At 44.6% G+C, this 27,194-nt stretch overlaps 1 protein-coding gene across 6 annotated transcripts in view; it reads left to right on the top strand.

Moving 5' to 3' along the window:
- Nucleotides 1-27,194, top strand: part of ilkap (integrin-linked kinase-associated serine/threonine phosphatase) — a 52,035-nt gene that overhangs the window by 13,205 nt on the left and 11,636 nt on the right. For all 6 annotated transcript variants that reach the window (XM_072255708.1, XM_072255707.1, XM_072255705.1 and 3 more), the window contains 2 exons: nucleotides 4,631-4,752; nucleotides 23,893-24,012. In XM_072255708.1, coding sequence (XP_072111809.1) covers nucleotides 4,631-4,752; nucleotides 23,893-24,012 — 242 coding nt within the window. The remainder of the gene's footprint in view (nucleotides 1-4,630; nucleotides 4,753-23,892; nucleotides 24,013-27,194) is intronic.

Genomic DNA, 27,194 nt, shown 5'->3' with positions numbered 1-27,194 from the left:
ACATAGAAGTACCTAGATGAGTAATTACACACTTTGAACACACTGCAGCCTCTCTTAGTGGAGGAGGGACTGAATGATTTAAAACAGTAATTCGAATGCCAGGCCTGTGGCCTGTTCTAACCTGGGTAGTGTTGAGCTTCGTGAATGTTGCTTTGAGTTGCTCCCAAGGAACCAAGTGGAACATATTCAAGATTCAAGATTCAAAACACTTTATTGTCGTTCTCTCTTAATCCTGGTATACCCTTTGTATGTGATGGAAAATATTGGTTTTATCAGAATTTTTTAAACCATTTGCTCAATGAAATGTGTTTTTTTGTCTTTTAACTGGCCCTTATTTCATCAGTGCCCATTGTCTCACACAGACTCCAAAGAAAATAACCCTAGCTGATCCAATGATCCAAGCTTTCCTCATAGAATCAATTTTAGTTCTCTTTGCAGCACCCTTTCTAGTGCACGCATGTATTTGTTGTTATGTGGGCACCAAAACTGCTGAAGCTCTGCCTTTACTGGTGTTGTAAACAATTCCATTGCAACCACTATGCTTGTACCTTGGTTGATAAAGGAAGCCTCTTCAGCCACTTTATTAACCTAACCTTCAAGACCCCTTTACTCCCTTGCATCATCTGTAGCTTCTAAGGTGTTGCTTCTCTGCAAAAACATTACCAAACATTTTTGTGGATTAAATTCCATTTGTCTCATTTCAATCCAACTGATCGGAACATTTCATTTATTTCCAATACTTCTCTTGCCCCCCCCCCCCCCACCGAAATGAGCAAGAACAGAATTTTTCTGGCCATTGCCTTTCACCCCACCAGCTTCCACACTCAATAGATCATTCTAGGCATAAGGCATAATTTTAACATGTCTCGTGCTGTGCCTTCTGTTCTGTACAGAATTGGGTTTGGGGGCCAGTGTGATATTAATAGTTCCATGTTGTCTTCTGAATTCTCAGTTTTGTAATCTGTTCTGAATAAATCCCGTTTAGGGCAAATGTAATGACAAGACCTCATGTAAGGGTGGGATTTTGTTTATCATTTACCTGCATATTTTTCTTTACCTGATCTCACTTGAGTACCTTCATTTATTCTTTTTCAGATACATTAATGACAGCTCTGGCTCCTTTTCCTGCTGTTCCAACAAAATAGAAAATTCCAATTTTGCTGCTAATTTCCATCCTTCCTTCATTTCTACAAAGTCTATTTCTAAATCTTTCCCATCTCTGGCTTCTTTATACCTTTTCTGTGAGTACGATTGGGATGAATATCTACTGACTGTCATAGACATCTTGATTACCTTTTCACATCAGAGCAACTGTTTTTACAAAACCTCTTGCTATAGCAGTGTCTCCAGTAAACGTTCATCTTTTATCAAAGGAGGTGACCCCTCTTCTCTCAGCAATGGTGTTCTTGATTATGCCTACTCCAGTTCATATATTTGCATTCTTGTCCCTTCCCTGTTTTACTAATTCAGTAATGATGTCTCCTTGTCTCCATTCTTCCACCCTAGCAAACCCCAGTACCTACACATGACATCTTTCCACCTAGCCCTGGCATTTTAAGTGAAAAGTTTGCTGCACAACATATGGCTTCACCCCTCAATCATCACATGTAGACACTCTTTCCTAAGCTTCCCTGAGGAGATTTTTTTTTAAAAAAGCAGCTCCTGTGAATTTGCCTTCATTGTTCTGACTGTCAAAAATACTTCACAATTAAAACAGCAATTGAGCTGGATTTGCTTCAAGTCAGTGTTCTGTATTTATTGATCATGGTGTGACTTCTTTTACACTGGGAAGACAAACACAGATTTACGACCAATTTATGGGACTATATACAGTGCTCAATTGTGAATTTGAGTTTATTGGCATTTGCCAATGTGAATTTTTAATCCCACTCTTTCTATCCTTGGCTTGCTACATTGAACAAAAGGAACTTAATGTGAGCTCATGAAGCACTACATCAGACACATTTGCAACCTTTCCAGATTCAAGATTCAGAAGTTTCTTTACTTCTCTTTAACATTTTAATTTTTCATTTTCATCTTCTTTAGACTGAACTTAACTTCTTTACTCATGTTTTGTTTTGCCAGTATCTTTAAACTTGTTTTATTCTGGACTTTTTTCCTCATGAAAGGACACTGATTTCTCTTTCCTTCTCTGTTGATGTTGCCTGATCTACTGAGCCTTTCCCCATCTGCTCTGAAGAAGAGGCATTTCATTCTAGAACTAATGAGATGTCCTCCTTCCTCCACCATCAACACTGTCCTCACCCACCCCATCAGCGATAGGGTTCCTCTTGGCCTCACCTCACACCGCACTAGCCTCCGCGTCCAGCACATAATTTACTGTAACTTCTGCCATCTTCAACGGGATCCCATCACCAAGCACATCTTTTCCTTCCCAACCCCACTCTCCACTTTCTGCAGGGATCACTCCCTAGGTGACTCCCTTGTCCATTCTTCCCTCCCGATGCAGCCTCCTGTTTACCGGTGAGACCTGACTTATATTGGGAAGAAAAAGTGGGATATCCTGGTGACCACCCATTTTAATTCTACTTCCTGTTTCCATTCCGACTGGGTAGCCTCCACCTGATGCATAAGCATTGGTTTTTCGAACTTCCGTTAATTGCCTGCTGCTCCCTCTTTCTTCACCATTAACTAATTTCCATTTCCCTCTCTCACCTTATCTCCTTACCTGTCCATTTCTTTCTTTCTTTCTTCCCTTTCTTCCATGGTCTTCTACCCTCTCCTATCAGATTCCCCCTTCTCCAGCCTTGTCCAAATCTTTCACCAGTCAACTTCCCAGCTCTTTTCTTCACCCCTCCCCAGCTCTCGGTTTCACCCATCACCTACCACCTTGTACTTCTTCCTTCCATCCCCCCACCTTCTTGTTCTGGCCCCTTGTCCTTTCCAGTCCTGATGTAGGGTCTCGGCCCAAAACGTTGACTGTTTACTCTTTTCCATAGATGCTGCCTGGCCTGCTGAGTTCCTCCTACATTTTGTGTATGTTGTTTGGATTTCCAGCATCTGCAGATTTTCTTGTGATTTCCTGATTTATATTTTAGCAATCATTTAATAGCAAAGACCACAAAATTTAATTTCAAGGGTTTTAATAATTCCTAATTTAAATGCATTATTGAATGCTTCATGAACTATCTATTATCTAGCACATATCAAACACGCATGATATCAAATACTTTGAGGCAAATTGGCAGGAAATGGATTCACTCCATCGACATCTGTTTGAGCCAAGCTAATAAACTTTATCTACGTTTACATGCTGTATGACAGCAGCTTCTTTGTTAGTTGTCTCAATTGCAATGGGATTTTTAAAATATATTTGCGTGCCTTACTCTGCAGGCCACTCTTGTGATTTTTATTTTGGTGGCTGATCACCTTTCTTAAAAAAAAAAGTGTCCTCCTATTAAGATCAAAAGAAATCAGGGGAGAACTCAGCTGTTTTGGACTGAGTTATCCTGTGAAAACTTTCACTAATGTTGAATCAATGGTCTTTTGATTAGCTAGAGACTCATCTAGTGGGCTCTTCTGACTGTTCCAGAGATGTCAGTGACTAAAGAGAACTGGGTATCCTGGAGCATTTCCTGAAAGCCCTTGTTTTTAATGGCATTCCCCAAAATGTTGGGAAATTTCAGGGCTCCTATTGCAAACTCAAAAGCCCAAACATAATTGCTTGAGCTGTGCCAGTCACTTCCGAACTGAGCCTTCCTGCCTGATGAGTTTAGTATTCAGATACAGTATATGGGTATCTACAACGTATTCATAGGGTAAAAGATAAATTGCTTTTTATATTGTCTGTTGTGCAATGGAGGGAAGAGTGAACAGTAACAACTAAAGGAGTTTTAATTGAATTTTATTGTTCACACAGTCATAGAGTTAGATAGCATGGAACCAGGTCCCTTGGCCCATCACTGCATCCTCCATGCCAGTCCTGCTTCCCACATTCGGCCTCATTTTCTTTAATATCTCTGAACTTTGAAAATATTCAAAAACCTTAAAAAATTTGGCATTTTCAGCAGGCTGGCTAAGTTGAGAGCAGTGAACATCAGTGGTGTGGAGAGCTGCTTCTTGTCTACCCCGTGCTTCCATTATCGATGTCCTGCCACCACTCAGGCTCTGCTGTCATGCATCCCCCGTTGATAATTGTGTTCATTGCCCTGGGCGTCTGCTGTCACCAGCGTAGAAGGAAGGCATGGTTCTATGGATCATGCCTAATCTGTGGATTAATGATGTAAAGTACTAAATGTTAATGATCAAGTGTAAGCAAATCAGTAATTTCCTCATTTGTATTGGGGTAATTACAGTTTCAATGAAACTAGCTCTTTTTATGCATCAGCATGCATCTTGACATGCTCATTGTGTACAAATCTATGTACAGTTTTGGTTTTGGGAATTATAAGTTTAGTAGATGTATGAACTCAGTGTGTTGCCTGGGTCAGTGGTTGTACGATCTCACCATGTAAGTATATGGATCATTAGAATCAAGCTCAGGTTGCAGCATATAGAATTAACTGAACTATCAGTGAATGTGCAGTCTTGGGCTGTGAGAAGTGAACAGTATTATAAAGATAACCATTTACTGGAGTCAGAGATAACCTTTACCTGTGTTACTTTCCAGGCTATTCTGTGTCGATTCAGTGAGACAAGCAGGAAACTGACAGCCGTGCCACTGGTGAAGGAACATAATCCTACCCAATACGATGAAAGAATGAGAATTCAGAAAGCAGGAGGGATAGTAAGGTGAGAAGTAAATTCTAAAAGGTGGGTACTTGTCATATTAAATTAAATTGTTGTCCATATTTGTTCCACAGAGGTTGGAAGTTGGTTCTTGGGATCTGCCTCTTGCTCAACAAGCTTATATTACCAGTTTAGTGTGAAGCCCATATTTCTGAGTCCATGGTCTAAGTGCGTCAAAGGCTACAGGAAGGAGGCAGGAGAATGGGGTTGAGAGGGATCATAAATTAGCCATGATTGACGGAACAGACTAGATGGGCCGAATAGTCTAATTCTGCTCCTATGTCTTATAGTCTTGTAAAAAAGCAGAGCTCATGTCTGGTGCAAAAACAGAGCTTTGTTTGTATTTGGAGACAAGATATCTAGTGGTGTGAGTAGTGTTCTGAACTTATTTCAACATCACTGTAAATACGGTGAGGTTTTTTTTGGGATCCATTTCGTGTAGTATATTCTTGAAAGTTCTGAGTGGAAACAATTTACATTTAAACTCTTGGAGGATTTCAGGCTTTCAGAAAAGAAGCATTACCTGAACCATGGAAGTTTACAATGCAGAAATGGGTTTGGGGCTAATCTGCTTAGAGTCTGGTGAGTTTTTACTGAAGCAGTCCAACACTCATCCTATATTTTGCACACTCCCAATTAAGTCATACATTCCTCATCTAGTCTTCTATAAAATGTTGTACTAGATACTATAACTCAATTATAGTAGATCTTTCCATTTGTACCAGCATCCTATAGGAAAGGAACTCCTCTCACTCTGTGATTGATGAATCAGCAATTACTTTCCAGTCATGTATTTATTCTTTTCCATCCCATTCAATTATCTTCTTAATGTGCATTGACATTCATTCATTAACTTGCTTTTTTAAAATAAGTCCTTGTTCATGAATTTGAGTTATTATTTGTGCTTAACATGGTGACGGTAGCTAAGAGTAAATCTGTATTGGCTATTTCTGTTTAAATTGATTTATCATTTGGGCTTTTGTTTTGAATTTCTGTCATTGATGATTGAGCGGGGTGAGGCTCTTCTCAATGGAAAGGAGAAGCCTTGAAGTGGCCTGATGGATGACCTTAAAATTCTGAGAGAGTTGTGAAGAGTAGGCATAGAGATACTTCTACTGTTCAAGGAGTAAGAGATGGTAAATACACAATATTGGTTTATGTGCCTTTTAAATATTTTGTGCCATATAAAAAGTGCAAAATGTCTCTGTTTAACCTCGTCTCTTGTGATCATCTTTCAACATATGCCACATTCCTATTCAAATCATGGAAGAAGTGGCATAGATTTGCAGTGGATTCCATTCCACGGTAATCATCCACAACTATATTTCCACATGGACACTATTGAAACACTGCCCTACCTCTCTTGATCTTCCATTTCATTTTTTTCTTCATTCAAACATTGGAAAAAGGGAATTTATCTCCCATACATACCATGTTGCATGACCCTGCCCATGAATTCCATCAAACTTTTCAACTCTTTCTGGGGATTCATGTTCCCATGTTCTCTTCCAGCCCACATTGTCCAGGGGCAGGCTGTCTGTAGCCCAGAACCCAGTAGTGACGTCTGGACCACGAGTGAATAGAGGCCTGGCTTCTAAAACACCCAGAGGTGGGCCCAGTACTCTGCTAGCTCTGAGAAATGTCATTTATTCTAACCTTTAAAAAAATCTCTGATACTCAGAGGCATGTAAAAACTTAAAAAATGGATAAACTAATTTAAAACGGTGGACCCAGTGGGCTGAAAAGCCTTGGTCTGTGCTGTATTCAAAGACACATTAGGAAGCACTAATGAAAGTAAAGACAGATATCAATGGATAAGCAAAGGATAGAACACATTAGTAGACCCAAAAAAAGGATAGATGCCTGGCTGTTCACACAAATAAAATTTAGGCTGATTATAGAAATTTCAGAGAGGAAATTAAAGGAATCAGTAGCAAAGCAAGACCTGAGGAATGACTGGTGGCAAATATAAAAAAGAATTCTAAAATGTTCTTCAGGCACATGAGCAGGGAACAGGTTGTTAGGCTGAGCGGAGATCAAAAAGGGAGTTTACTCATGGAATATCTTGTGTTGCTGATGAAAGTAATGAAGCAAATTCCATTGTTCTTGTATAAAAAAAAATCAGGTGGAGAAACTTTCTTGGTCACCAGACACGAATGTTTCTGATCTGGCCATAAACAGATTGCAGATCTCATGGTTCATTCAGGGTTTCTGGTTGGAGAAGACTCAGAATGATTTTGTGGGGGCACACTCGTCTGCAACTGTTTTTATGAAGTCCATGACAACCATGGTGTATTCATTGAGTTCCACCAATGAGCCCTTGGTGATGGCATCATGCAGTATCTGAAGTGCCTGTTTACAGTCAACAGATGGTGATATGTAAGCTGCAGCCAGGATTTTGCAGGAAAACTCTTGATAAATAGAACGGTAAGCATTTAATTGTTAGGTGTTCAAGGTTGGGAACAAGTGACAAAACTGCCACATTGGAGCATCACAGAGTTTGTCATGAACCACACACCTCCATCTTCTGCCTTTTCCAAATCAGCAGTTCGGTCCATCCTGTGTATTGAGAAGCTTTTGGGTCTGAGCACAGTATCTGGCGTACTCTTTGAGTAAGTCATGTCTAGGTAAAATGCAGAAGACAATAATTTCTCACTTCCTTTCAATACAACAACTAGTCCTCAGTTTTGTGCTCCAGTGACTGCTCATTTGCTAACAAGATGCTGGGTAGAGGGGGCCTCATCTCACTGTGTTTCAGCCTGGCTCAGACTCTGTTCCACCCCCTTCCCCCAATACCTGCTTGCTTGAGAGTTAAGTGCATCAGGTCCTTCAGAATGTGCTTCAATGTGGTGCCAGTGAGCTACCATTCACACTCCATCATTAAAGCCAGTTACTTCCTTGTCATGTTAGGCCATAAGGCATAGGAGCAGAATTAGGCCATTCGGCCCATTGAGTCTGCTCTGCACCCTGTTCCAGTTCAATGATAGCGGAACCATTCTCCCAAATCTGCATTATCAGCAGACTTAAAATAAAAACAGAAATGCTGGAAATGCTCAATAGACCAGGCCAAATACGTGTGAAAAGAAATGATGTTAGCAGTTTTCTTCCTGCAGATGCTATACATTGTTCGATTTCCATTTACCTCTGATTTGACTTTTCCATTACAATTTCAGCTGATCTCCCATTTTCACCCATCATCCAAACTTATGTGAAAATCAAAAGTTGCTACAGAACCTGGATATCTGAAATATAAGTGGAAAATTTTGGTATGTTCAGCAGGACGGGTATAGCCTGCAGCAAGAAAAACTGAGTTTATGATTCAGTCAAAATTTCTGTTTGATCTGAGTGTTTCCAGTGTTTTTTGTATTCAGAACATAGTACAGCACAATATGGGCCCTTTGGTCCAAGAAGTTGTACCACCCTTGTTGAATACTTGATCAATCTAACTCTTGCCTCCTACACAGTTCATAACCCTCCATCTTCCTTTCATCAATGTGCCTATCTAAGAGTCCCTTAAATGCCTCTAACCTATCAGCCTCTACCACAACCCCTAACAGTACATTTCAAGCACTTACCACTCTGTTTTTAAAAGTAAAACTACCTCTGACACATCCCTTAAACTTTTCTTCACTCACCTCAAAAGGATGTCCTCTGGTATTAGCCATTGCCACTGTGGCAAAATCCCTCTGGCTGTCCCATTTTATTTGTGCCTCATAATGTTTTACACCTCCATCATGTCATCTCTCATCCTCCAAGGAGAAAAACCTAGCTCAGTCAACCTTTCTTCATAAGACATGTTCTGTAATCCATGCTGCATCCTGGTATATCTGCTCTGCACGCTCTCTAATGGTTCTTCCTATAACGAGGCAACCAGAACTGAATACAATGCTCCAAAGTGTAGTCTAGAGCTGCAACATTACCTTGTGGCTGTTGAACTCAATCCTTGGACTAATGAAGGCTAACACACATACATCTTCTTAACAACACTATTAATTTAGTCTGAACTTCTATCACTTGCAGCAGAACCTGCTCAGCCCTGTGCTTACTGACTTCTGCCTAATCCAGCCACACCCCTATTTTAAAATTGTTATGTGTTTCCAGCCCCAGGTATCCTTTTTCTCTGTAGTCTCCTTAGGCTTTTAGATATTTCATTTCTGTCTTTTTGTTCTTCCCTTTTAATTTTAATCACCCTACTGTTGGCAGTTATGCCTAAATGGGAATTCTTGAGTAAATTTCTACTCTCTAATGCTTAAACCCTGTTGTCTTTTTGTCCGGAAACTTTTGGTCTTTTGGTCATCTGTCCAAAAACTACCTCATTTTGCCCTGTTAAAGTTTTCCTCACACTCCTGTGAAGTACCTTGGGATTTTGCACTACATTAATGTCATTGTGCTGAGTTGCAATGTGGCCAGAATATGCTCCTGTAATCATTTAAAATTTTAGTATTTAATCGCTTTTGAATGGTGGTGACAGCATTGGTACTGGCTGTGGCCTTAATTTGCTGTCAGGCAATTCTGGTGGTGAAACCTGTCACTGCACTCAGAGCTGGACTTTGCCAATCAGCCGCGGAGCTGGTTCTTAGCAGAAGATCCACTGCACTCAGAGCCCTGTACAGGGCTGGACTTTGCCAATCAGCCAGGGAGCTGGTTCTTAGCAGAAGATCTCACTACACTCAGAGCCCTGTACAGGGCTGGACTTTGCCAATCAGCCGGGGAGCTGGTTCTTAGCAGAAGATCCACTGCACTCAGAGCTGGACTTTGCCAATCAGCCGGGGAGCTGGTTCTTAGCAGAAGATCCACTGCACTCAGAGCCCTGTACAGGGCTGGACTTTGCCAATCAGCCGGGGGGCTGGTTCTTAGCAGAAGATCCACTGCACTCAGAGCCCTGTACAGAGCTGGACTTTGCCAATCAGCCGGGGAGCTGGTTCTTAGCAGAAGATCCACTGCACTCAGAGCTGGACTTTGCCAATCAGCCGGGGAGCTGGTTCTTAGCAGAAGATCCACTGCACTCAGAGCCCTGTACAGAGCTGGACTTTGCCAATCAGCCAGGGAGCTGGTTCTTAGCAGAAGATCCACTGCACTCAGAGCCCTGCACAGGGCTGGACTTTGCCAATCAGCCGCGGAGCTGGTTCTCAGCAGAAGATCTCACTACACTCAGACCCCTGTACAGGGCTGGACTTTGCCAATCAGCCGAGGAGCTGGTTCTTAGCAGAAGATCTCACTACACTCAGAGCCCTGTACAGGGCTGGACTTTGCCAATCAGCCGGGGAGCTGGTTCTTAGCAGAAAATCCACTGCACTCAGAGCCCTGTACAGGGCTGGACTTTGCCAATCAGCTGCGGAGCTGGTTCTTAGCAGAAGATCCACTGCACTCAGAGCCCTGTACAGGGCTGGACTTTGCCAATCAGCCGGGGAGCTGGTTCTTAGCAGAAGATCCACTGCACTCAGAGCCCTGTACAGGGCTGGACTTTGCCAATCAGCCGGGGAGCTGGTTCTTAGCAGAAGATCTCACTACACTCAGAGCCCTGTACAGGGCTGGACTTTGCCAATCAGCTGCGGAGCTGGTTCTTAGCAGAAGATCCACTGCACTCAGAGCCCTGTACAGGGCTGGACTTTGCCAATCAGCCGGGGAGCTGGTTCTTAGCAGAAGATCCACTGCACTCAGAGCCCTGTACAGGGCTGGACTTTGCCAATCAGCCGGGCAGCTGGTTCTTAGCAGAAGATCCACTGCACTCAGAGCCCTGTACAGGGCTGGACTTTGCCAATCAGCCGCGGAGCTGGTTCTTAGCAGAAGATCCACTGCACTCAGAGCCCTGTACAGAGCTGGACTTTGCCAATCAGCCGGGGAGCTGGTTCTTAGCAGAAGATCCACTGCACTCAGAGCCCTGTACAGGGCTGGACTTTGCCAATCAGCCGGGGAGCTGGTTCTTAGCAGAAGATCTCACTACACTCAGAGCCCTGTACAGGGCTGGACTTTGCCAATCAGCCGGGGAGCTGGTTCTTAGCAGAAGATCCACTGCACTCAGAGCTGGACTTTGCCAATCAGCCGGGGAGCTGGTTCTTAGCAGAAGATCCACTGCACTCAGAGCCCTGTACAGGGCTGGACTTTGCCAATCAGCCAGGGAGCTGGTTCTTAGCAGAAGATCTCACTACACTCAGAGCCCTGTACAGGGCTGGACTTTGCCAATCAGCCGGGGAGCTGGTTCTTAGCAGAAGATCCACTGCACTCAGAGCCCTGTACAGGGCTGGACTTTGCCAATCAGCCGGGGAGCTGGTTCTTAGCAGAAGATCTCACTACACTCAGAGCCCTGTACAGGGCTGGACTTTGCCAATCAGCCGCGGAGCTGGTTCTTAGCAGAAGATCCACTGCACTCAGAGCCCTGTACAGAGCTGGACTTTGCCAATCAGCCGGGGAGCTGGTTCTTAGCAGAAGATCCACTGCACTCAGAGCCCTGTACAGGGCTGGACTTTGCCAATCAGCCGGGGAGCTGGTTCTTAGCAGAAGATCTCACTACACTCAGAGCCCTGTACAGGGCTGGACTTTGCCAATCAGCCGGGGAGCTGGTTCTTAGCAGAAGATCCACTGCACTCAGAGCTGGACTTTGCCAATCAGCCGGGGAGCTGGTTCTTAGCAGAAGATCCACTGCACTCAGAGCCCTGTACAGGGCTGGACTTTGCCAATCAGCCAGGGAGCTGGTTCTTAGCAGAAGATCTCACTACACTCAGAGCCCTGTACAGGGCTGGACTTTGCCAATCAGCCGGGGAGCTGGTTCTTAGCAGAAGATCCACTGCACTCAGAGCCCTGTACAGGGCTGGACTTTGCCAATCAGCCGGGGAGCTGGTTCTTAGCAGAAGATCCACTGCACTCAGAGCCCTGTACAGAGCTGGACTTTGCCAATCAGCCGGGGAGCTGGTTCTTAGCAGAAGATCCACTGCACTCAGAGCCCTGTACAGGGCTGGACTTTGCCAATCAGCCGGGGAGCTGGTTCTTAGCAGAAGATCCACTGCACTCAGAGCCCTGTACAGGGCTGGACTTTGCCAATCAGCCGGGGAGCTGGTTCTTAGCAGAAGATCTCACTACACTCAGAGCCCTGTACAGGGCTGGACTTTGCCAATCAGCTGCGGAGCTGGTTCTTAGCAGAAGATCCACTGCACTCAGAGCCCTGTACAGGGCTGGACTTTGCCAATCAGCCGGGGAGCTGGTTCTTAGCAGAAGATCCACTGCACTCAGAGCCCTGTACAGGGCTGGACTTTGCCAATCAGCCGGGCAGCTGGTTCTTAGCAGAAGATCCACTGCACTCAGAGCCCTGTACAGGGCTGGACTTTGCCAATCAGCCGCGGAGCTGGTTCTTAGCAGAAGATCTCACTACACTCAGAGCCCTGTACAGGGCTGGACTTTGCCAATCAGCCGGGGAGCTGGTTCTTAGCAGAAGATCCACTGCACTCAGAGCTGGACTTTGCCAATCAGCCGGGGAGCTGGTTCTTAGCAGAAGATCCACTGCACTCAGAGCCCTGTACAGGGCTGGACTTTGCCAATCAGCCGGGGAGCTGGTTCTTAGCAGAAGATCCACTGCACTCAGAGCCCTGTACAGAGCTGGACTTTGCCAATCAGCCGGGGAGCTGGTTCTTAGCAGAAGATCCACTGCACTCAGAGCTGGACTTTGCCAATCAGCCGGGGAGCTGGTTCTTAGCAGAAGATCCACTGCACTCAGAGCCCTGTACAGGGCTGGACTTTGCCAATCAGCCGGGGAGCTGGTTCTTAGCAGAAGATCCACTGCACTCAGAGCCCTGTACAGGGCTGGACTTTGCCAATCAGCCGGGCAGCTGGTTCTTAGCAGAAGATCCACTGCACTCAGAGCCCTGTACAGGGCTGGACTTTGCCAATCAGCCGCGGAGCTGGTTCTTAGCAGAAGATCCACTGCACTCAGAGCCCTGTACAGAGCTGGACTTTGCCAATCAGCCGGGGAGCTGGTTCTTAGCAGAAGATCCACTGCACTCAGAGCCCTGTACAGGGCTGGACTTTGCCAATCAGCCGGGGAGCTGGTTCTTAGCAGAAGATCTCACTACACTCAGAGCCCTGTACAGGGCTGGACTTTGCCAATCAGCCGGGGAGCTGGTTCTTAGCAGAAGATCCACTGCACTCAGAGCCCTGTACAGGGCTGGACTTTGCCAATCAGCCAGGGAGCTGGTTCTTAGCAGAAGATCTCACTACACTCAGAGCCCTGTACAGGGCTGGACTTTGCCAATCAGCCGGGGAGCTGGTTCTTAGCAGAAGATCCACTGCACTCAGAGCTGGACTTTGCCAATCAGCCGGGGAGCTGGTTCTTAGCAGAAGATCCACTGCACTCAGAGCCCTGTACAGGGCTGGACTTTGCCAATCAGCCGGGGAGCTGGTTCTTAGCAGAAGATCCACTGCACTCAGAGCCCTGTACAGAGCTGGACTTTGCCAATCAGCCGGGGAGCTGGTTCTTAGCAGAAGATCCACTGCACTCAGAGCTGGACTTTGCCAATCAGCCGGGGAGCTGGTTCTTAGCAGAAGATCCACTGCACTCAGAGCTGGACTTTGCCAATCAGCTGGGGAGCTGGTTCTTAGCAGAAGATCCACTGCACTCAGAGCTGGACTTTGCCAATCAGCCGGGGAGCTGGTTCTTAGCAGAAGATCCACTGCACTCAGAGCCCTGTACAGGGCTGGACTTTGCCAATCAGCCGGGGAGCTGGTTCTTAGCAGAAGATCCACTGCACTCAGAGCCCTGTACAGGGCTGGACTTTGCCAATCAGCCGGGGGGCTGGTTCTTAGCAGAAGATCCACTGCACTCAGGGCTGGACTTTGCCAATCAGCCGGGGAGCTGGTTCTTAGCAGAAGATCCACTGCACTCAGAGCCCTGTACAGGGCTGGACTTTGCCAATCAGCCGGGCAGCTGGTTCTTAGCAGAAGATCCACTGCACTCAGAGCCCTGTACAGGGCTGGACTTTGCCAATCAGCCGCGGAGCTGGTTCTTAGCAGAAGATCTCACTACACTCAGAGCCCTGTACAGGGCTGGACTTTGCCAATCAGCCGGGGAGCTGGTTCTTAGCAGAAGATCCACTGCACTCAGAGCTGGACTTTGCCAATCAGCCGGGGAGCTGGTTCTTAGCAGAAGATCCACTGCACTCAGAGCCCTGTACAGGGCTGGACTTTGCCAATCAGCCGGGGAGCTGGTTCTTAGCAGAAGATCCACTGCACTCAGAGCCCTGTACAGAGCTGGACTTTGCCAATCAGCCGGGGAGCTGGTTCTTAGCAGAAGATCCACTGCACTCAGAGCTGGACTTTGCCAATCAGCCGGGGAGCTGGTTCTTAGCAGAAGATCCACTGCACTCAGAGCCCTGTACAGGGCTGGACTTTGCCAATCAGCCGGGGAGCTGGTTCTTAGCAGAAGATCCACTGCACTCAGAGCCCTGTACAGGGCTGGACTTTGCCAATCAGCTGCGGAGCTGGTTCTTAGCAGAAGATCCACTGCACTCAGAGCCCTGTACAGGGCTGGACTTTGCCAATCAGCCGGGGAGCTGGTTCTTAGCAGAAGATCCACTGCACTCAGAGCCCTGTACAGGGCTGGACTTTGCCAATCAGCCGGGCAGCTGGTTCTTAGCAGAAGATCCACTGCACTCAGAGCCCTGTACAGGGCTGGACTTTGCCAATCAGCCGCGGAGCTGGTTCTTAGCAGAAGATCCACTGCACTCAGAGCCCTGTACAGAGCTGGACTTTGCCAATCAGCCGGGGAGCTGGTTCTTAGCAGAAGATCCACTGCACTCAGAGCCCTGTACAGGGCTGGACTTTGCCAATCAGCCGGGGAGCTGGTTCTTAGCAGAAGATCTCACTACACTCAGAGCCCTGTACAGGGCTGGACTTTGCCAATCAGCCGGGGAGCTGGTTCTTAGCAGAAGATCCACTGCACTCAGAGCCCTGTACAGGGCTGGACTTTGCCAATCAGCCAGGGAGCTGGTTCTTAGCAGAAGATCTCACTACACTCAGAGCCCTGTACAGGGCTGGACTTTGCCAATCAGCCGGGGAGCTGGTTCTTAGCAGAAGATCCACTGCACTCAGAGCTGGACTTTGCCAATCAGCCGGGGAGCTGGTTCTTAGCAGAAGATCCACTGCACTCAGAGCCCTGTACAGGGCTGGACTTTGCCAATCAGCCGGGGAGCTGGTTCTTAGCAGAAGATCCACTGCACTCAGAGCCCTGTACAGAGCTGGACTTTGCCAATCAGCCGGGGAGCTGGTTCTTAGCAGAAGATCCACTGCACTCAGAGCTGGACTTTGCCAATCAGCCGGGGAGCTGGTTCTTAGCAGAAGATCCACTGCACTCAGAGCTGGACTTTGCCAATCAGCTGGGGAGCTGGTTCTTAGCAGAAGATCCACTGCACTCAGAGCTGGACTTTGCCAATCAGCCGGGGAGCTGGTTCTTAGCAGAAGATCCACTGCACTCAGAGCCCTGTACAGGGCTGGACTTTGCCAATCAGCCGGGGAGCTGGTTCTTAGCAGAAGATCCACTGCACTCAGAGCCCTGTACAGGGCTGGACTTTGCCAATCAGCCGGGGGGCTGGTTCTTAGCAGAAGATCCACTGCACTCAGGGCTGGACTTTGCCAATCAGCCGGGGAGCTGGTTCTTAGCAGAAGATCCACTGCACTCAGAGCCCTGTACAGGGCTGGACTTTGCCAATCAGCCGGGCAGCTGGTTCTTAGCAGAAGATCTCGCTGCACTCAGAGCCCTGTACAGGGCTGGACTTTGCCAATCAGCCGGGGAGCTGGTTCTTAGCAGAAGATTTCACTGCACTCAGAGCCCTGTACAGGGCTGGACTTTGCCAATCAGCTGCGGAGCTGGTTCTTAGCAGAAGATTTCACTGCACTCAGAGCCCTGTACAGAGCTGGACTTTGCCAATCAGCTGCGGAGCTGGTTCTTAGCAGAAGATTTCACTGGGGACTTTGAAGTTGAGCATCTCGCAGGATTGCGTATCTCATTAGTCAACAGAAAGTATAAGTCAGTGTATTCTAAAGTCAAGAATGTCCTGCTTGAAAGATCTTTGCCTCTCTTTCTTCATGATTCTCCTTTAACATGCTGCTTTCTAGAAACCCTTCAACCCTGGTATCTTCAGAAATGAGCTTAAACAAGCATTTACCTTAAACAAAGAGCCTAGCATTAAAAATAAATCAATAAATAAAGTTGTAAATAATCTTAGAATAAATGCACTTTAAGTGTTCACTTTTTGCTAGTTGAGTTAATCTAATAAATACATGAATGGGCACCTTGTACCTATGCAGTGTATATCCTGCGCTGAATGAGAGCTCCAAGACGTTCCCTGTGTACAGAACAATTATGGGTGCAGGGGGTATTATCAACAAGAAAAGTAAGATGCTAGTTTTTGGAGTTCAAGCAATTGTTGATGTTATTGCAGTCCAACCATAAGGCTGAGTAGCTGTAGTTTATGTCAATTCCAGTGACTTATCAGTGAAGGGAAAGAGATCATGCAGGCTGATATTTAAGAGTTAGGAAAATAATTAAATAGCAGCACTTTAAAGGATGACTGTATGAAGATTAATTTGGAATAGCTGTATGCTATGACCCAGTGAATTTAAGAGCTGTGGCTGGAGACATGGTGCAGGAGAGAAGGCTCTAGATTCTTGAGGCTTTCTGGGGGACTAGGGAGTACATGCCAGATAGAATGCACCCCTGCATAACTGAGGTCAACATCCTTATGGGAAGGCTTGCTGATGATATGGCAGAGGTTCCAAGTAGTTTGCAGAATGTTGGACGTGGAGGGAAGAAATGAAAAGTAGCAAGCAGATGCAAAGACAGATTGGGGGAGCTAAATAGCTCCAGAACAAGGAAAAGTTAAGTTTCTAGTAAGTGTCAGTGTAAGAGAGAAGATAAAAAGCATAGATGTGCAAGCACAAGCACTTTCAGCAATAGGCAGTTCCAAGAAAAAGTATGTGAAGCCTTTGCAATTACCTGGTTTTCTGCAATAATTACACATAAAATGTGGTCGGATCTTCATCTAAGTCACATTAATAGACAAACACAATCTGCCTAAACTTATAACACACAACAATGGTATTTTTCATGCCTTTATTGAACACCTTAATTATTCACAGTCCAAGCTGGAAAAACTGTGTGACCCCTTGTATTTGATAACTAGTAGAACCTCCTTTAGCAGCAATAACCTCCAAATGTTTCCTGTAGCTGCTGATCAAACTTGCACAATGACAAGGAGGAATATTAGACCATTCCTCCATACAAAGCTGTTTCAGTTCATCAATATATCTTGTAAACCTTGAATGAACAGCTCTCTTGAGGTCATGCCACATTGGGTTGAGGTCTGGACTCTGACTTGGCCGTTCCAAAATACAAATTTTCTTCTTTTTAAACTATTCTGTTGTTGATTTTCTTGTCTTGAAATCAACTTCTATTAAGTTTATTATCCAACTTCTATTAAGTTTCAGGTAATGGACCTCTACCCCAACATTCTTCTGTAAAATCTCGATACAATTTTGAATTAATTGTTCCCTCAACGATTGCAAGCCGTCTAGGCTCCAAGGCAGCAAAGTCGTCCCAAACCTTGATGCTCCTTCCACCATGCTTCACAGTTGGGATGAGATTTTGGTGTTGGTGGGCAATGCCCTTTTTCCTCCAAACATAACAGTGTGCATTTCTGCCAAAATGTTCAACTTTTCTCTCATCTGTCCACAGAATGTTGTCCCAGAAACATTATGGAACATCCAGGTGCTCTTTTGCAAACTTGAAACATGGCAACAATGTTTTGTTTTGGGAGAGCAGTGGTTTCCTCTGTGCACACCATTCTTTTTCAGTGTTTTTCTTATAGTGAACACATTAACAGAGATTTTAGTAAGTTCTAGAGATTTCTGCAAGTCTTTTGCTGTTACCCTTTGGTTCTTTATCACCTTCAGCATTGTACGTTCTGATCTTTGCAAGACGCCCGCTCCTAGGGAGAATAGCAACAGTACTGAGTTTCCTCCATTTATAGACAATTTCTCTTATTGTGGACTGATGAACACTCAGATCTTTAAAAATACTTCTGTAGCCTTTTTCAGCTTCATGCATATCTACAGATTTTCTCCTAAGGCCCTCTGAAGGTTGTTTTGATTAGGGTATGGTGTACATCAGCAGATCTTTCTTGAGAAGAGCAGTTCTGTCAGTAACCTGACTTTGTGTGTCTTTTTTATAGGGCAGGACACCACGACAACCCACACCTCCAATCTCACTTTATTGATTGGAACACCTGACTCCAATAGCTTTTGTTGAAGGCATTACCCCAGGGGTTCACATCTTTTTTGAACCTAGACTGTGATTGTTTAAATGGTGTACTCGGTATTGTCGAGTAGTACAATTGTTAGTATGTTATTAGTTTAGGCAGATTGAGTTTATATATTAATATGATTTAGATGAAGATCAGACACATTTTATGAGTAACTAATGCAGAAAAACAAGTAATTGCAAAGAGTCCACAAACTTTTTCTTGCAAAATGTATTTCCAAATCATTAATACCTTGTCTGAATGTCTCTGACTCCTGGAATAATGAGAGATGGGCTAAAAAAAAAAAAAAATCACTATACCTGGGTTATAAGTACTTGGAAGGAGATGCTGGCAGGGATGACAGCGGAGCAGCAATGGTGTGAGTTTCTAGGAAAAATGAGGAATGTGCAGGATAGATGTATTCCAATAACAGTGAAATACAGGTGTCCCCCGCTTTTCGAACGTTCACATTACGAAACCTCACTGTTACGAAAGACCTACATTGGTTACCTGTTTTCGCTAACAGAAGGTGTTTTCACTGTTACGAAAAAAAGCAGCGCGCGAGAAAAAGCAGCCGCTCTCCCCCGGATTCGGAACTGCATTCTAGCCGGCATGGCTTAAACACGTGCCTGTGAGCAGCCGTTTGCAAGATGAGTTCTAAGGTATCGGAAAAGCCAAAAAAGAGCTCGTAAGGGTGTTACACTTAGCATAAAACTAGACATAATTAAGCATTTTGATCGTGGTGAACGAAGTAAGGACAAAGTGAGTTTGGCTTGAGGAAGTTGACGAAGGTGACGTTGAAGAGGTTTTGGCATCCCATGACCAAGAACTGATAGATGAAGAGCTGATGCAATTGGAAGAGGAAAGGATAACATTGAAACCAAATGCAGTAGCGAACAGACCGAAAGTGAAGTCGTCCAGGAACTGAACGTGAAGCAAATGCGTGAGATTTTCAGTGCCATTATTGCAGAAAAGTACGACTTTAATTTTGAAAGGGTACGTCGGTTTAGGGCATATTTGCAAGATGGTTTGAGTGCTTACAGAGAACTGTATGATAGAAAAATGCACGAGGCTAGCAGTTAAGCATAAACTGTTGTTTTTCAAGCCTTCCACATCAGCCTTGAACTTCGATATCGAGGCAGGCAGACATAGAAGGAAATGACCTGCCTGCCCTGATCGACGATGAGATGACACCCCAGTGTCCCACCACCCCAACCCCTGGACCGTGGACAGATACCGATTCGCGGAGAATGCAGCGGTAGCCGGGACGCACCCAGCACATCTTTAAGAAAAAAAGCCGAAATAAACAAGCTAATTAATTAGGTGCCGCCCGACACGTAAATGTCGGCCCAGATCAGAGGCGATTGCCGATTGCGTCGCCTCGGATCTGGGCCGACACTTGCGTGCCGGGCGGCACCTAATTAATTAACTTGTTTATTTCAGCTTTTTTCTTAAAGATGTGCTGGGTGCGTCCCTGCTACTGCTGGACCGCTGCGTGCTTCGCGGATCGGTATTGGTCAGCGGCTGGGAGGGTGGGGACCACTGCACCACCCCAACCTCCAATGACTCAGCCTAACACACCATCATCAGTGTGCTCGCTGTCTTCCCAATTCCTGTAAGTGATACTACACTGTACATACATTATTTCTACTTTATATAGGCTGTGTATTTTTATGTGTTATTTGGTATGATTTGGCAGCTTCATAGCTTGAAGGTTACTGGAGAGAATGTTTTTGCCGAGAGCGCTTGCACCGTGTTTCTGCCGAAAGTGCTTGCGTGAGATTTTCACTATGGCGAACAATGCAGGCAATGGTTGTAGAGAAGTATTTCCACTTTATATAGGCTGTGTATTTATCATATCATTTCTGCTTTTACTATGTGTTACTGCTATTTTAGGTTTTATGTGTTATTTGGCATGATTTGGTAGGTCATTTTTGGGTCTGCGAACGCTCACAAATTTTTCCCATATAAATAAATGGTAATTGCTTCTTCGCTTAACGACATTCCGGCTTACGGACCATTTCATAGGAGCGCTGTACCTTTGGATGGTGGGGGAAACCTGTACTCAAATGGCAAAATAGTGCAACTGTAGCTGACAAGGGAAGTCAAAGCTAATGTAAAAGCAAGAGAGGGGGCATGCAACAAAGCAAAATTTAGTGGGAAGACAGAGGATTGGGAAGCTTTTAAAACCCTACAGAGAGCAAGTAAGAGAATCATTAGGAGGGAAAAACAAGCTAGCAAACAATATCAAAGTGGATAGTAAAAGCTTTTGCAAGTATGTCAGAAATAAGAGAGATGAAAGTGTGTATAGGACTGCTAGAAAATGAGGCTGGAGAAATAATAACTTGGTCCAAGAAGATGGCAAATGAACTAAATGAGTATTTTGCATCAGTCTTCACTGTGGAACACACTGACAGAGTGCCAGATGTTGAAGAGTGTGAGGGAAGAGAAGTGGGTGCAGTTACTATTACAAGGGAAATGGCGCTCAAAAAGCTGGAAGATCCAAGGGTGCATAAGTCACTCAGACCAGATGAACTGCACCCCAGGGTTCTGAAAGAGGCAGCAGTAGAGATTGTGGAGGCATTAGTAATTGGTCTTTCAAAACTTATTGGACTCTGGCATGGTGCCAGAGAACTGGAAAACTGCAAATGTCACTCCACTCTTTTAGAGAAGAAGAAGGTAACAGAAAGGAAATTATAGACCAGTTAGCCTGACCTCAGTGGTTGGGAAGATGTTAGAGTCAATTGTTAAGGATGAGGTTATGAAGTACATGGCGACTCAGGAGAAGATAGGTCAAAGTCAGCATGGTTCCCTTAAGGGAAAACCTTGTCTGACGAATCTCTTGGAATTCTTTGAGGAGATTGCAAGTAGGATAGATAAAGTGGATGCAGTGGATGTTGTATATTTGGACTTTCAGAAAGCCTTTGACAAGGTGCCACACATGAGGCTGCTTACCAAGCTAAGAGTCCATGGTATTACAGGAAAGTTACTAACATGGTTAGAGCATTGGCTGATTGGTAGGAGGCAGCGAGTGGGAATAAAAGGAACCTTGTCTGGTTGGCTACCAGTGGCTAGTGGTGTTCCACAGGGCATGAGTACAGATCTTTCTTGTAAATTGGAAATAGCCTGTCAAACAATTGAATAATTAGAGGCATTGGGGCAAAGATGCTTTAGCTGCTTTCAGAATGATTTCAGATGAAAGAGTGGTACATACATGCATGTAGTAAAGCTGTTGTTTCACTGCCACAAGGAACTTGGGTTCAGTCCTGAACTTCGGTTGTGTCTGTTTGATTTTGTAGTTCTCCCTGTGACTGGCAGGAATACCAATGAGGCTAGGACATAGACCTAAGACCATAGTAAGATCCTTGAGAGTATTGAGGGACAAAGGGACGCTGGTATACAAGTCCAAAGATATTGAAAGGTGACAGTACAAGTGGAGAACATAGTTAAAAAGGCAAATGGGATGCTGGCCTTCATTAGTCAGGGCCATGAATATAAAAGCAGGGAAGTTATGCGACAGAACCTGGGGCTCTGTACCTCCCTCTGCAACTGGATCCTCGGCTTCCTAACTGTAAGATCACAATCTAGCAGGTTGGAAATAACATCTCCACCTCACTGACATTCAACACTGGCGCACCTCAGAGATGTGTGCTTAGCCCACTGCTCTACTCTCTCTACACCCATGTTTGTATGGCTAGGCAGAGCTCAAATGTCATCTATAAATTTGCTGATGATAACAACCATTGTTGGCAGAATCTCAAGTGATAATGAGGGGGTGTATAGGAGCTTGTTGAGCGATGTCGTAGCAACAACCTTGCACTCATTGCTAGTAAGATCAAAGAGCCGATTGCAGACTTCAGAAAGGATAGAACGAGTGAACACAACCAGTCCTCATAGAGGGATCAGAAGTGGAGAGAGTGATCAACTTCAAGTTCCTGGATGTCTCTGAGGACCTAACCAGGATATAACCTATTGATGCAGCTATAAGGAAGGCAAGACAGTGGTTATATTTCAATTGGAGCTTGAGATTTAGTTTGTCACCTAAAACACTCAAACTTCTACAGATGTACTGTGGGGAGCATCCTAAATGGCTGCATCACCATCCGTTATGGGGGTTGGGGGCAACTGCATAGGATCAAAGTAAGTTGCAGAAAGTTGTAAAGTTAGTCAGCTCCATCATGGGGACTAACCTCCATAATATACAAGATATCTTTAAGGAGCGGTGCATCAGGAAGGCGGCTTCCATTATTAAGGACCCGCACCACCCGGGACATGCCCTCTTCTCATTGTTACTGTCAGGAAAGAGGTGCTGAAACCTGAAGGCAGACACTTCAGAAACAGCTTCTTCCCCTCTGCCATCCGATTTCTAAATGGTAATAGAACCCATCAACACTACCTCACTTTTTTATTTTATTTAATTCTGTTTTTGCACTACTTATTTTAAATTAACTATTTAAAATACATTTTTACTGTAACTCAGTTTTTTTTCCTCTATTTATCAGGTATTGCATTATACTGCTGCTGTAAAGTTAACAAATTTCATGGCATATGCTGCCTATCTTAAACCTGGTTCTGATTATAAAATCCATTATTAGTTTATTGCGCCTGGTTCTGGTGGTAGAGTTGCTGTCTCACAGCACCAGGAACCCAGCATCAGTTCTGAACCTGATGCTATTTGTGTGGATTTTATACATTTTTCTCACAATCCAATAGGTTTCCTCTTTCTGCTCTGGTTCACTCCCATGTTCCAAAAGCATTCTGATTTGTTCAGTAACTGACCACAGTAAATTGTTCCCAACGTGTAGCGAAGTTTTGTAGGCTCTGGGAAGAATAAAGAAAGATCAGGGTATGATTCGTGTACAAATGGACACACTATGGTTGGCATGGGCATTGAGCTGAAATAACTACTTTATTGTCAATCGCTCCATAAATTTAATTGTATAATGTTGTGAAGGCTTTATCAAGAGTGCAGAAAAGATTTACTAAAATGATTCCAAAGAAATTGAACCTTATTTATGTGTACAGGGTTGGGTAGCTATTTTCCTTGGATAGGAGGGGGTTCAAGCACCTGGGGGGGGGGGATGGTGGAAGTAGACATGGGCTGGTCACAATGAATGTGATCAACCAAAAGAAGTGCAATAAAGTGTTTTTGTAACGGAGTGAGGCATTAGATCCAGAATGTGGAGGCAGGCTTGTTTCTGGTGATCAAGTGGGAACTGGGTTCAGAAAAGAATGAATTTGAAAGGTTACGGCAGAGAGCGGGATTCGTTGGATTTCACTTGTGCACAGGCAGCAAGGATTTGTTGGTCTGAATGGCTTCGAAGGCAGGATAGGTTGGTAGAATAAATTAAGTGTTATGGTGTCATTAATTTTACACCTATACTTGCTATATGATCTGTCGTTGCCAGTGTGATCATTAAGTCAAATGAGGTAAGTTGCTTCCCTTAAATATTTTTGTGAAGTCTCTTGGTGATATTGCAGTGGTTTGGTTTTCTTGTAACTGAGGGTATCAAAGCAGTGATCATCCCATGATTGGGCACAATGTGCCTTTCCTTGAGGTGATTCATCTTGTATTAGATACTTTGCTAACAAATTAATCATGTTCTGCAGAAGATGGCATTATCACAAACAGCAGTTTTGGTAACATCCCAATTCTTGCAGCATTGATCCTTGGGCTGCTGATTTTTTTTTACAGTTTCTGACTTGTTCCAAGTGGATGGAACCTTTCACCCAGCTGCAGAATTGCCTTGCTGCGAGGGAGAAACAAATGGCTTTCATTTAAAATTGGTTCTTATCCTTGGTCTTGCTTATTCTATGTGTTGCATTGTGCGAAGACTAATGTTGATTCATGTTTGCACAGGGATGGTCGCGTGATGGGTGTGCTGGAGGTGTCGCGCTCTATTGGAGATGGGCAGTACAAGCACTGTGGTGTTATCTCAGTACCAGATGTCAGACGCTGTCCATTAACATTCAATGACAGGTATGGTGGAACCGTTGCTACTGCAAGTCCTGTGTATTTATTACTGTCATTATTTATACTCCTTTTGTTTCTGGGACTTTGGTATAAAGGATGAAAAGTGGCATGAATGATCTGTCTCCTGATGGGATTCAGCGTGTTCCTGCCTCTATAGTATGTAATTGATTCACGTTGAATTTAAAGGTCTATAGGTAAATCTACTCCTGCGTATTTTGCTTTCTAATTATTTTCTTTCAGTGCTCCTCAATGTGAGAAGATGAGATGCAACCTCTATGAAGGCAACTTTTCTGATGAAAAGTCACCAGCCTGAGACATTAAATCTGTTATCTCTTCATGGGATACTCTGTATTTTCTTGCATTCATTGTTTTTATTTCAGATTTCCAGCATTAGTGAGTTTTATTTTGCTTTTGGAATGAACATTTCTCAACTGTGTCTTTGTGAAGAATGGTACCCTGGTAGGTCAAATGTAAAGAAGCCAGTACGCTGTTAAGAGCAAGACCCTTAAGTGTTCATGAGCAGAGGGATCTCGGATTGTCCTAGCTCCCTGAAAGTGGATAATCAGGTTGATAGGTTGCTTAAGAAGGTATATGGCATGCTTGCCTTTATTAGTCAAGGCACTGATTTTAAAAGTCAGGCATTCGTGTTACAGCTTTATAAAGCTCTAGTTAGACCACCTTTACAGTTTTGCATACAGTTCTAATCACCCCATTATAGGAAAGATGGATTTGGAGAGAGTGCGGAAGAGGTTTACCAGGATGTTGCCTGCATTAGAGGGCATGTGCTGTGATAAAAGGTTGAACACATTTGGGTTGTTTTCTCTGGAGTAGTGGAGGCTGAGGGGAGATCTGGTAGAGGTGTATAAAATTATGAGAGGCATAGATAGAGTAAACATAAGTATCTTATCCCAGGGTTGAAATTCTAATACCAGAGGGCATGCCTTTAAGATGAGAGGGGATAATTTCAAAAGAGATGTGAGAGGCAAGTTTTTTTTTACACAGTTGTGGGTGACTAGAATGTGCTGATTGGGGTGGTGATAGAGGCAGAAACATTTTGAGATATTTAGATGGGCGTATGAGTGAGTGGAAAATGGAAGGATATGGACATTGTCTAGGCAGAAGAGATTAGTTTAGATAGGCACTTCATTACCATTCTAATTGGTTCAGCACAACATTGTGAGCCACAGGGCCTCTTCTTTGCTGTACCATTGGAAGTTCACAACTTGAGATGAGGTGGTATAGTGGATGAGACAGACTGGCATTGGATATTCCTGTTCACATAATTCTACAATTTTGAATCCAATACACGGATGGTTAGAGCTGTGGCTGCCTTCATCAATCACCCTCGTCACCTTGTCAAGAAGCCTCTTTTGCATCACTCACTGCAGTCTCCCTTTAAGCAATGTACTTTTAAATCAACTTAATGATCTACAGATTTCACGATCTTACGAAGGGCTCAGTGAACTTAACTCTCAAGCAAGCAGGTGCAGCACCTTTAAGTGCATGAAGGTCATTGCCATGGAATGAAGCGAGATAGGAGGGAATTCCAAGCCAGGCTGAAATGCAAAGGGATGAGGACCCCTCTACCCAGCATTTTGTTAACAAATATGCAGTCATTGGAGACAAAATTGAGGACCTGAGGGCAAGATTTTTGTTGGAGGGAAATGAGGGATTGTTGTGCTCTGTGTTTGAATGAGACGTGGCTTACTTCCAGCACGTCAGATATGGCGATCAGACTTGAAAGCTTTCGATTTTTCCATATGGACCGAACTGCTGGTTTAGAAAGGGCAAAAGGTGGAGTTGTGTGCTTTATAACCGTATAACAATTACAGCACGGAAACAGGCCATCTCGGCCCTTCTAGTCTGTGCCGAACTCTTACTCTCACCTAGTCCCACCGACCTGCACTCAGCCCATAACCCTCCATTTCTTTCCTGTCCATATATCTATCCAATTTAACTTTAAATGACGACATCGAACCAGCCTCAACCAGTTCTGCAGGAAGCTCGTTCCACACAGCTGCCACTCTCCGAGTAAAGAAGTTCCCCCTCATGTTACCCCTAAACTTTTGCCCTTTAACTCTCAACTCATGTCCTCTTGTTTGAATATCCCCTGCTGTCAATGGAAAAAGCCTATCCACGTCAACTCTATCTATCCCCCTCATAATTTTAAATACCTCTATCAAGTCTCCCCTCAACCTTCTACGCTCCAAAGAAAAAAGACCTAACTTGTTCAACCTTTCTCTTTAACTTAGGTGCTGAAACCCAGGTAACATTCTAGTAAATCTCCTCTGTACTCTCTCAATTTTGTTGACATCTTTCCTATAATTCGGTGACCAGAACTATACATAATACTCCAAATTTGGCCTCACCAATGCCTTGTACAATTTTAACATTACATCCCAACTCCTATACTCAATGCTCTGATTTATAAAGGCCAGCATACCAAAAGCTTTCTTCACCACCCTATCCACATGAGATTCCACCTTCAGGGAACTATGCACCATTATTCCTAGATCACTCTGTTCTACTGCATTCTTCAATGCCCTACCATTTACCATGTATGTCCTGTTTTGATGGGTCCTACCGAAATGTAGCACCTCACATTTATCAGCATTAAACTCCATCTGTCATCTTTTATCCCACTCCTCTAAGTGGTCTGAATCTCTCTGCCAGCTTTGAAAACCTACTTCACATTGACTTCTCTAACTTCCGCTAATGCCCCAGCTCCCCCTCGTACCCCATCCGTTATTTGTTTTTATACACACATTCTTTCTCTCACTCTCCTTTTTCTCCCTCTGTCCCTCTGAATATACCCCTTGTCCATCCTCTGGTTCCCCCTCCCCCCCGTCTTTCTCCCCGGGCCTCCTGTCCCATGATCCTCTCATATCCCCTTTGCCAATCACCTGTCCAGCTCTTAGCTCCATCCCTCCCCCTCCTGTCTTCTCCTATCATTTTGGATCTCCCCCTGCCCCTCCAACTTTCAAATCCCCTACTCACTCTTCCTTCAGTTAGTCCTGACGAAGGGTCTCGGCCTGAAACGTCGACTGTACCTCTTCCTAGAGATGCTGCTTGGCCTGCTGCGTTCACCAGCAACTTTGATGTGTGTTGCTCATTACCCACAACTGCCACCTCTCTTCGTATCATCTGCATACTTACTAATCCAATTTACCATCCCATCATCCAGATCA

This window comes from Mobula birostris, chromosome 4 (assembly GCF_030028105.1).
Source record: "Mobula birostris isolate sMobBir1 chromosome 4, sMobBir1.hap1, whole genome shotgun sequence".
Taxonomy (NCBI): Eukaryota; Metazoa; Chordata; class Chondrichthyes; order Myliobatiformes; family Myliobatidae; genus Mobula; species Mobula birostris.
This window is presented reverse-complemented; position numbering and strand designations above follow the sequence as displayed.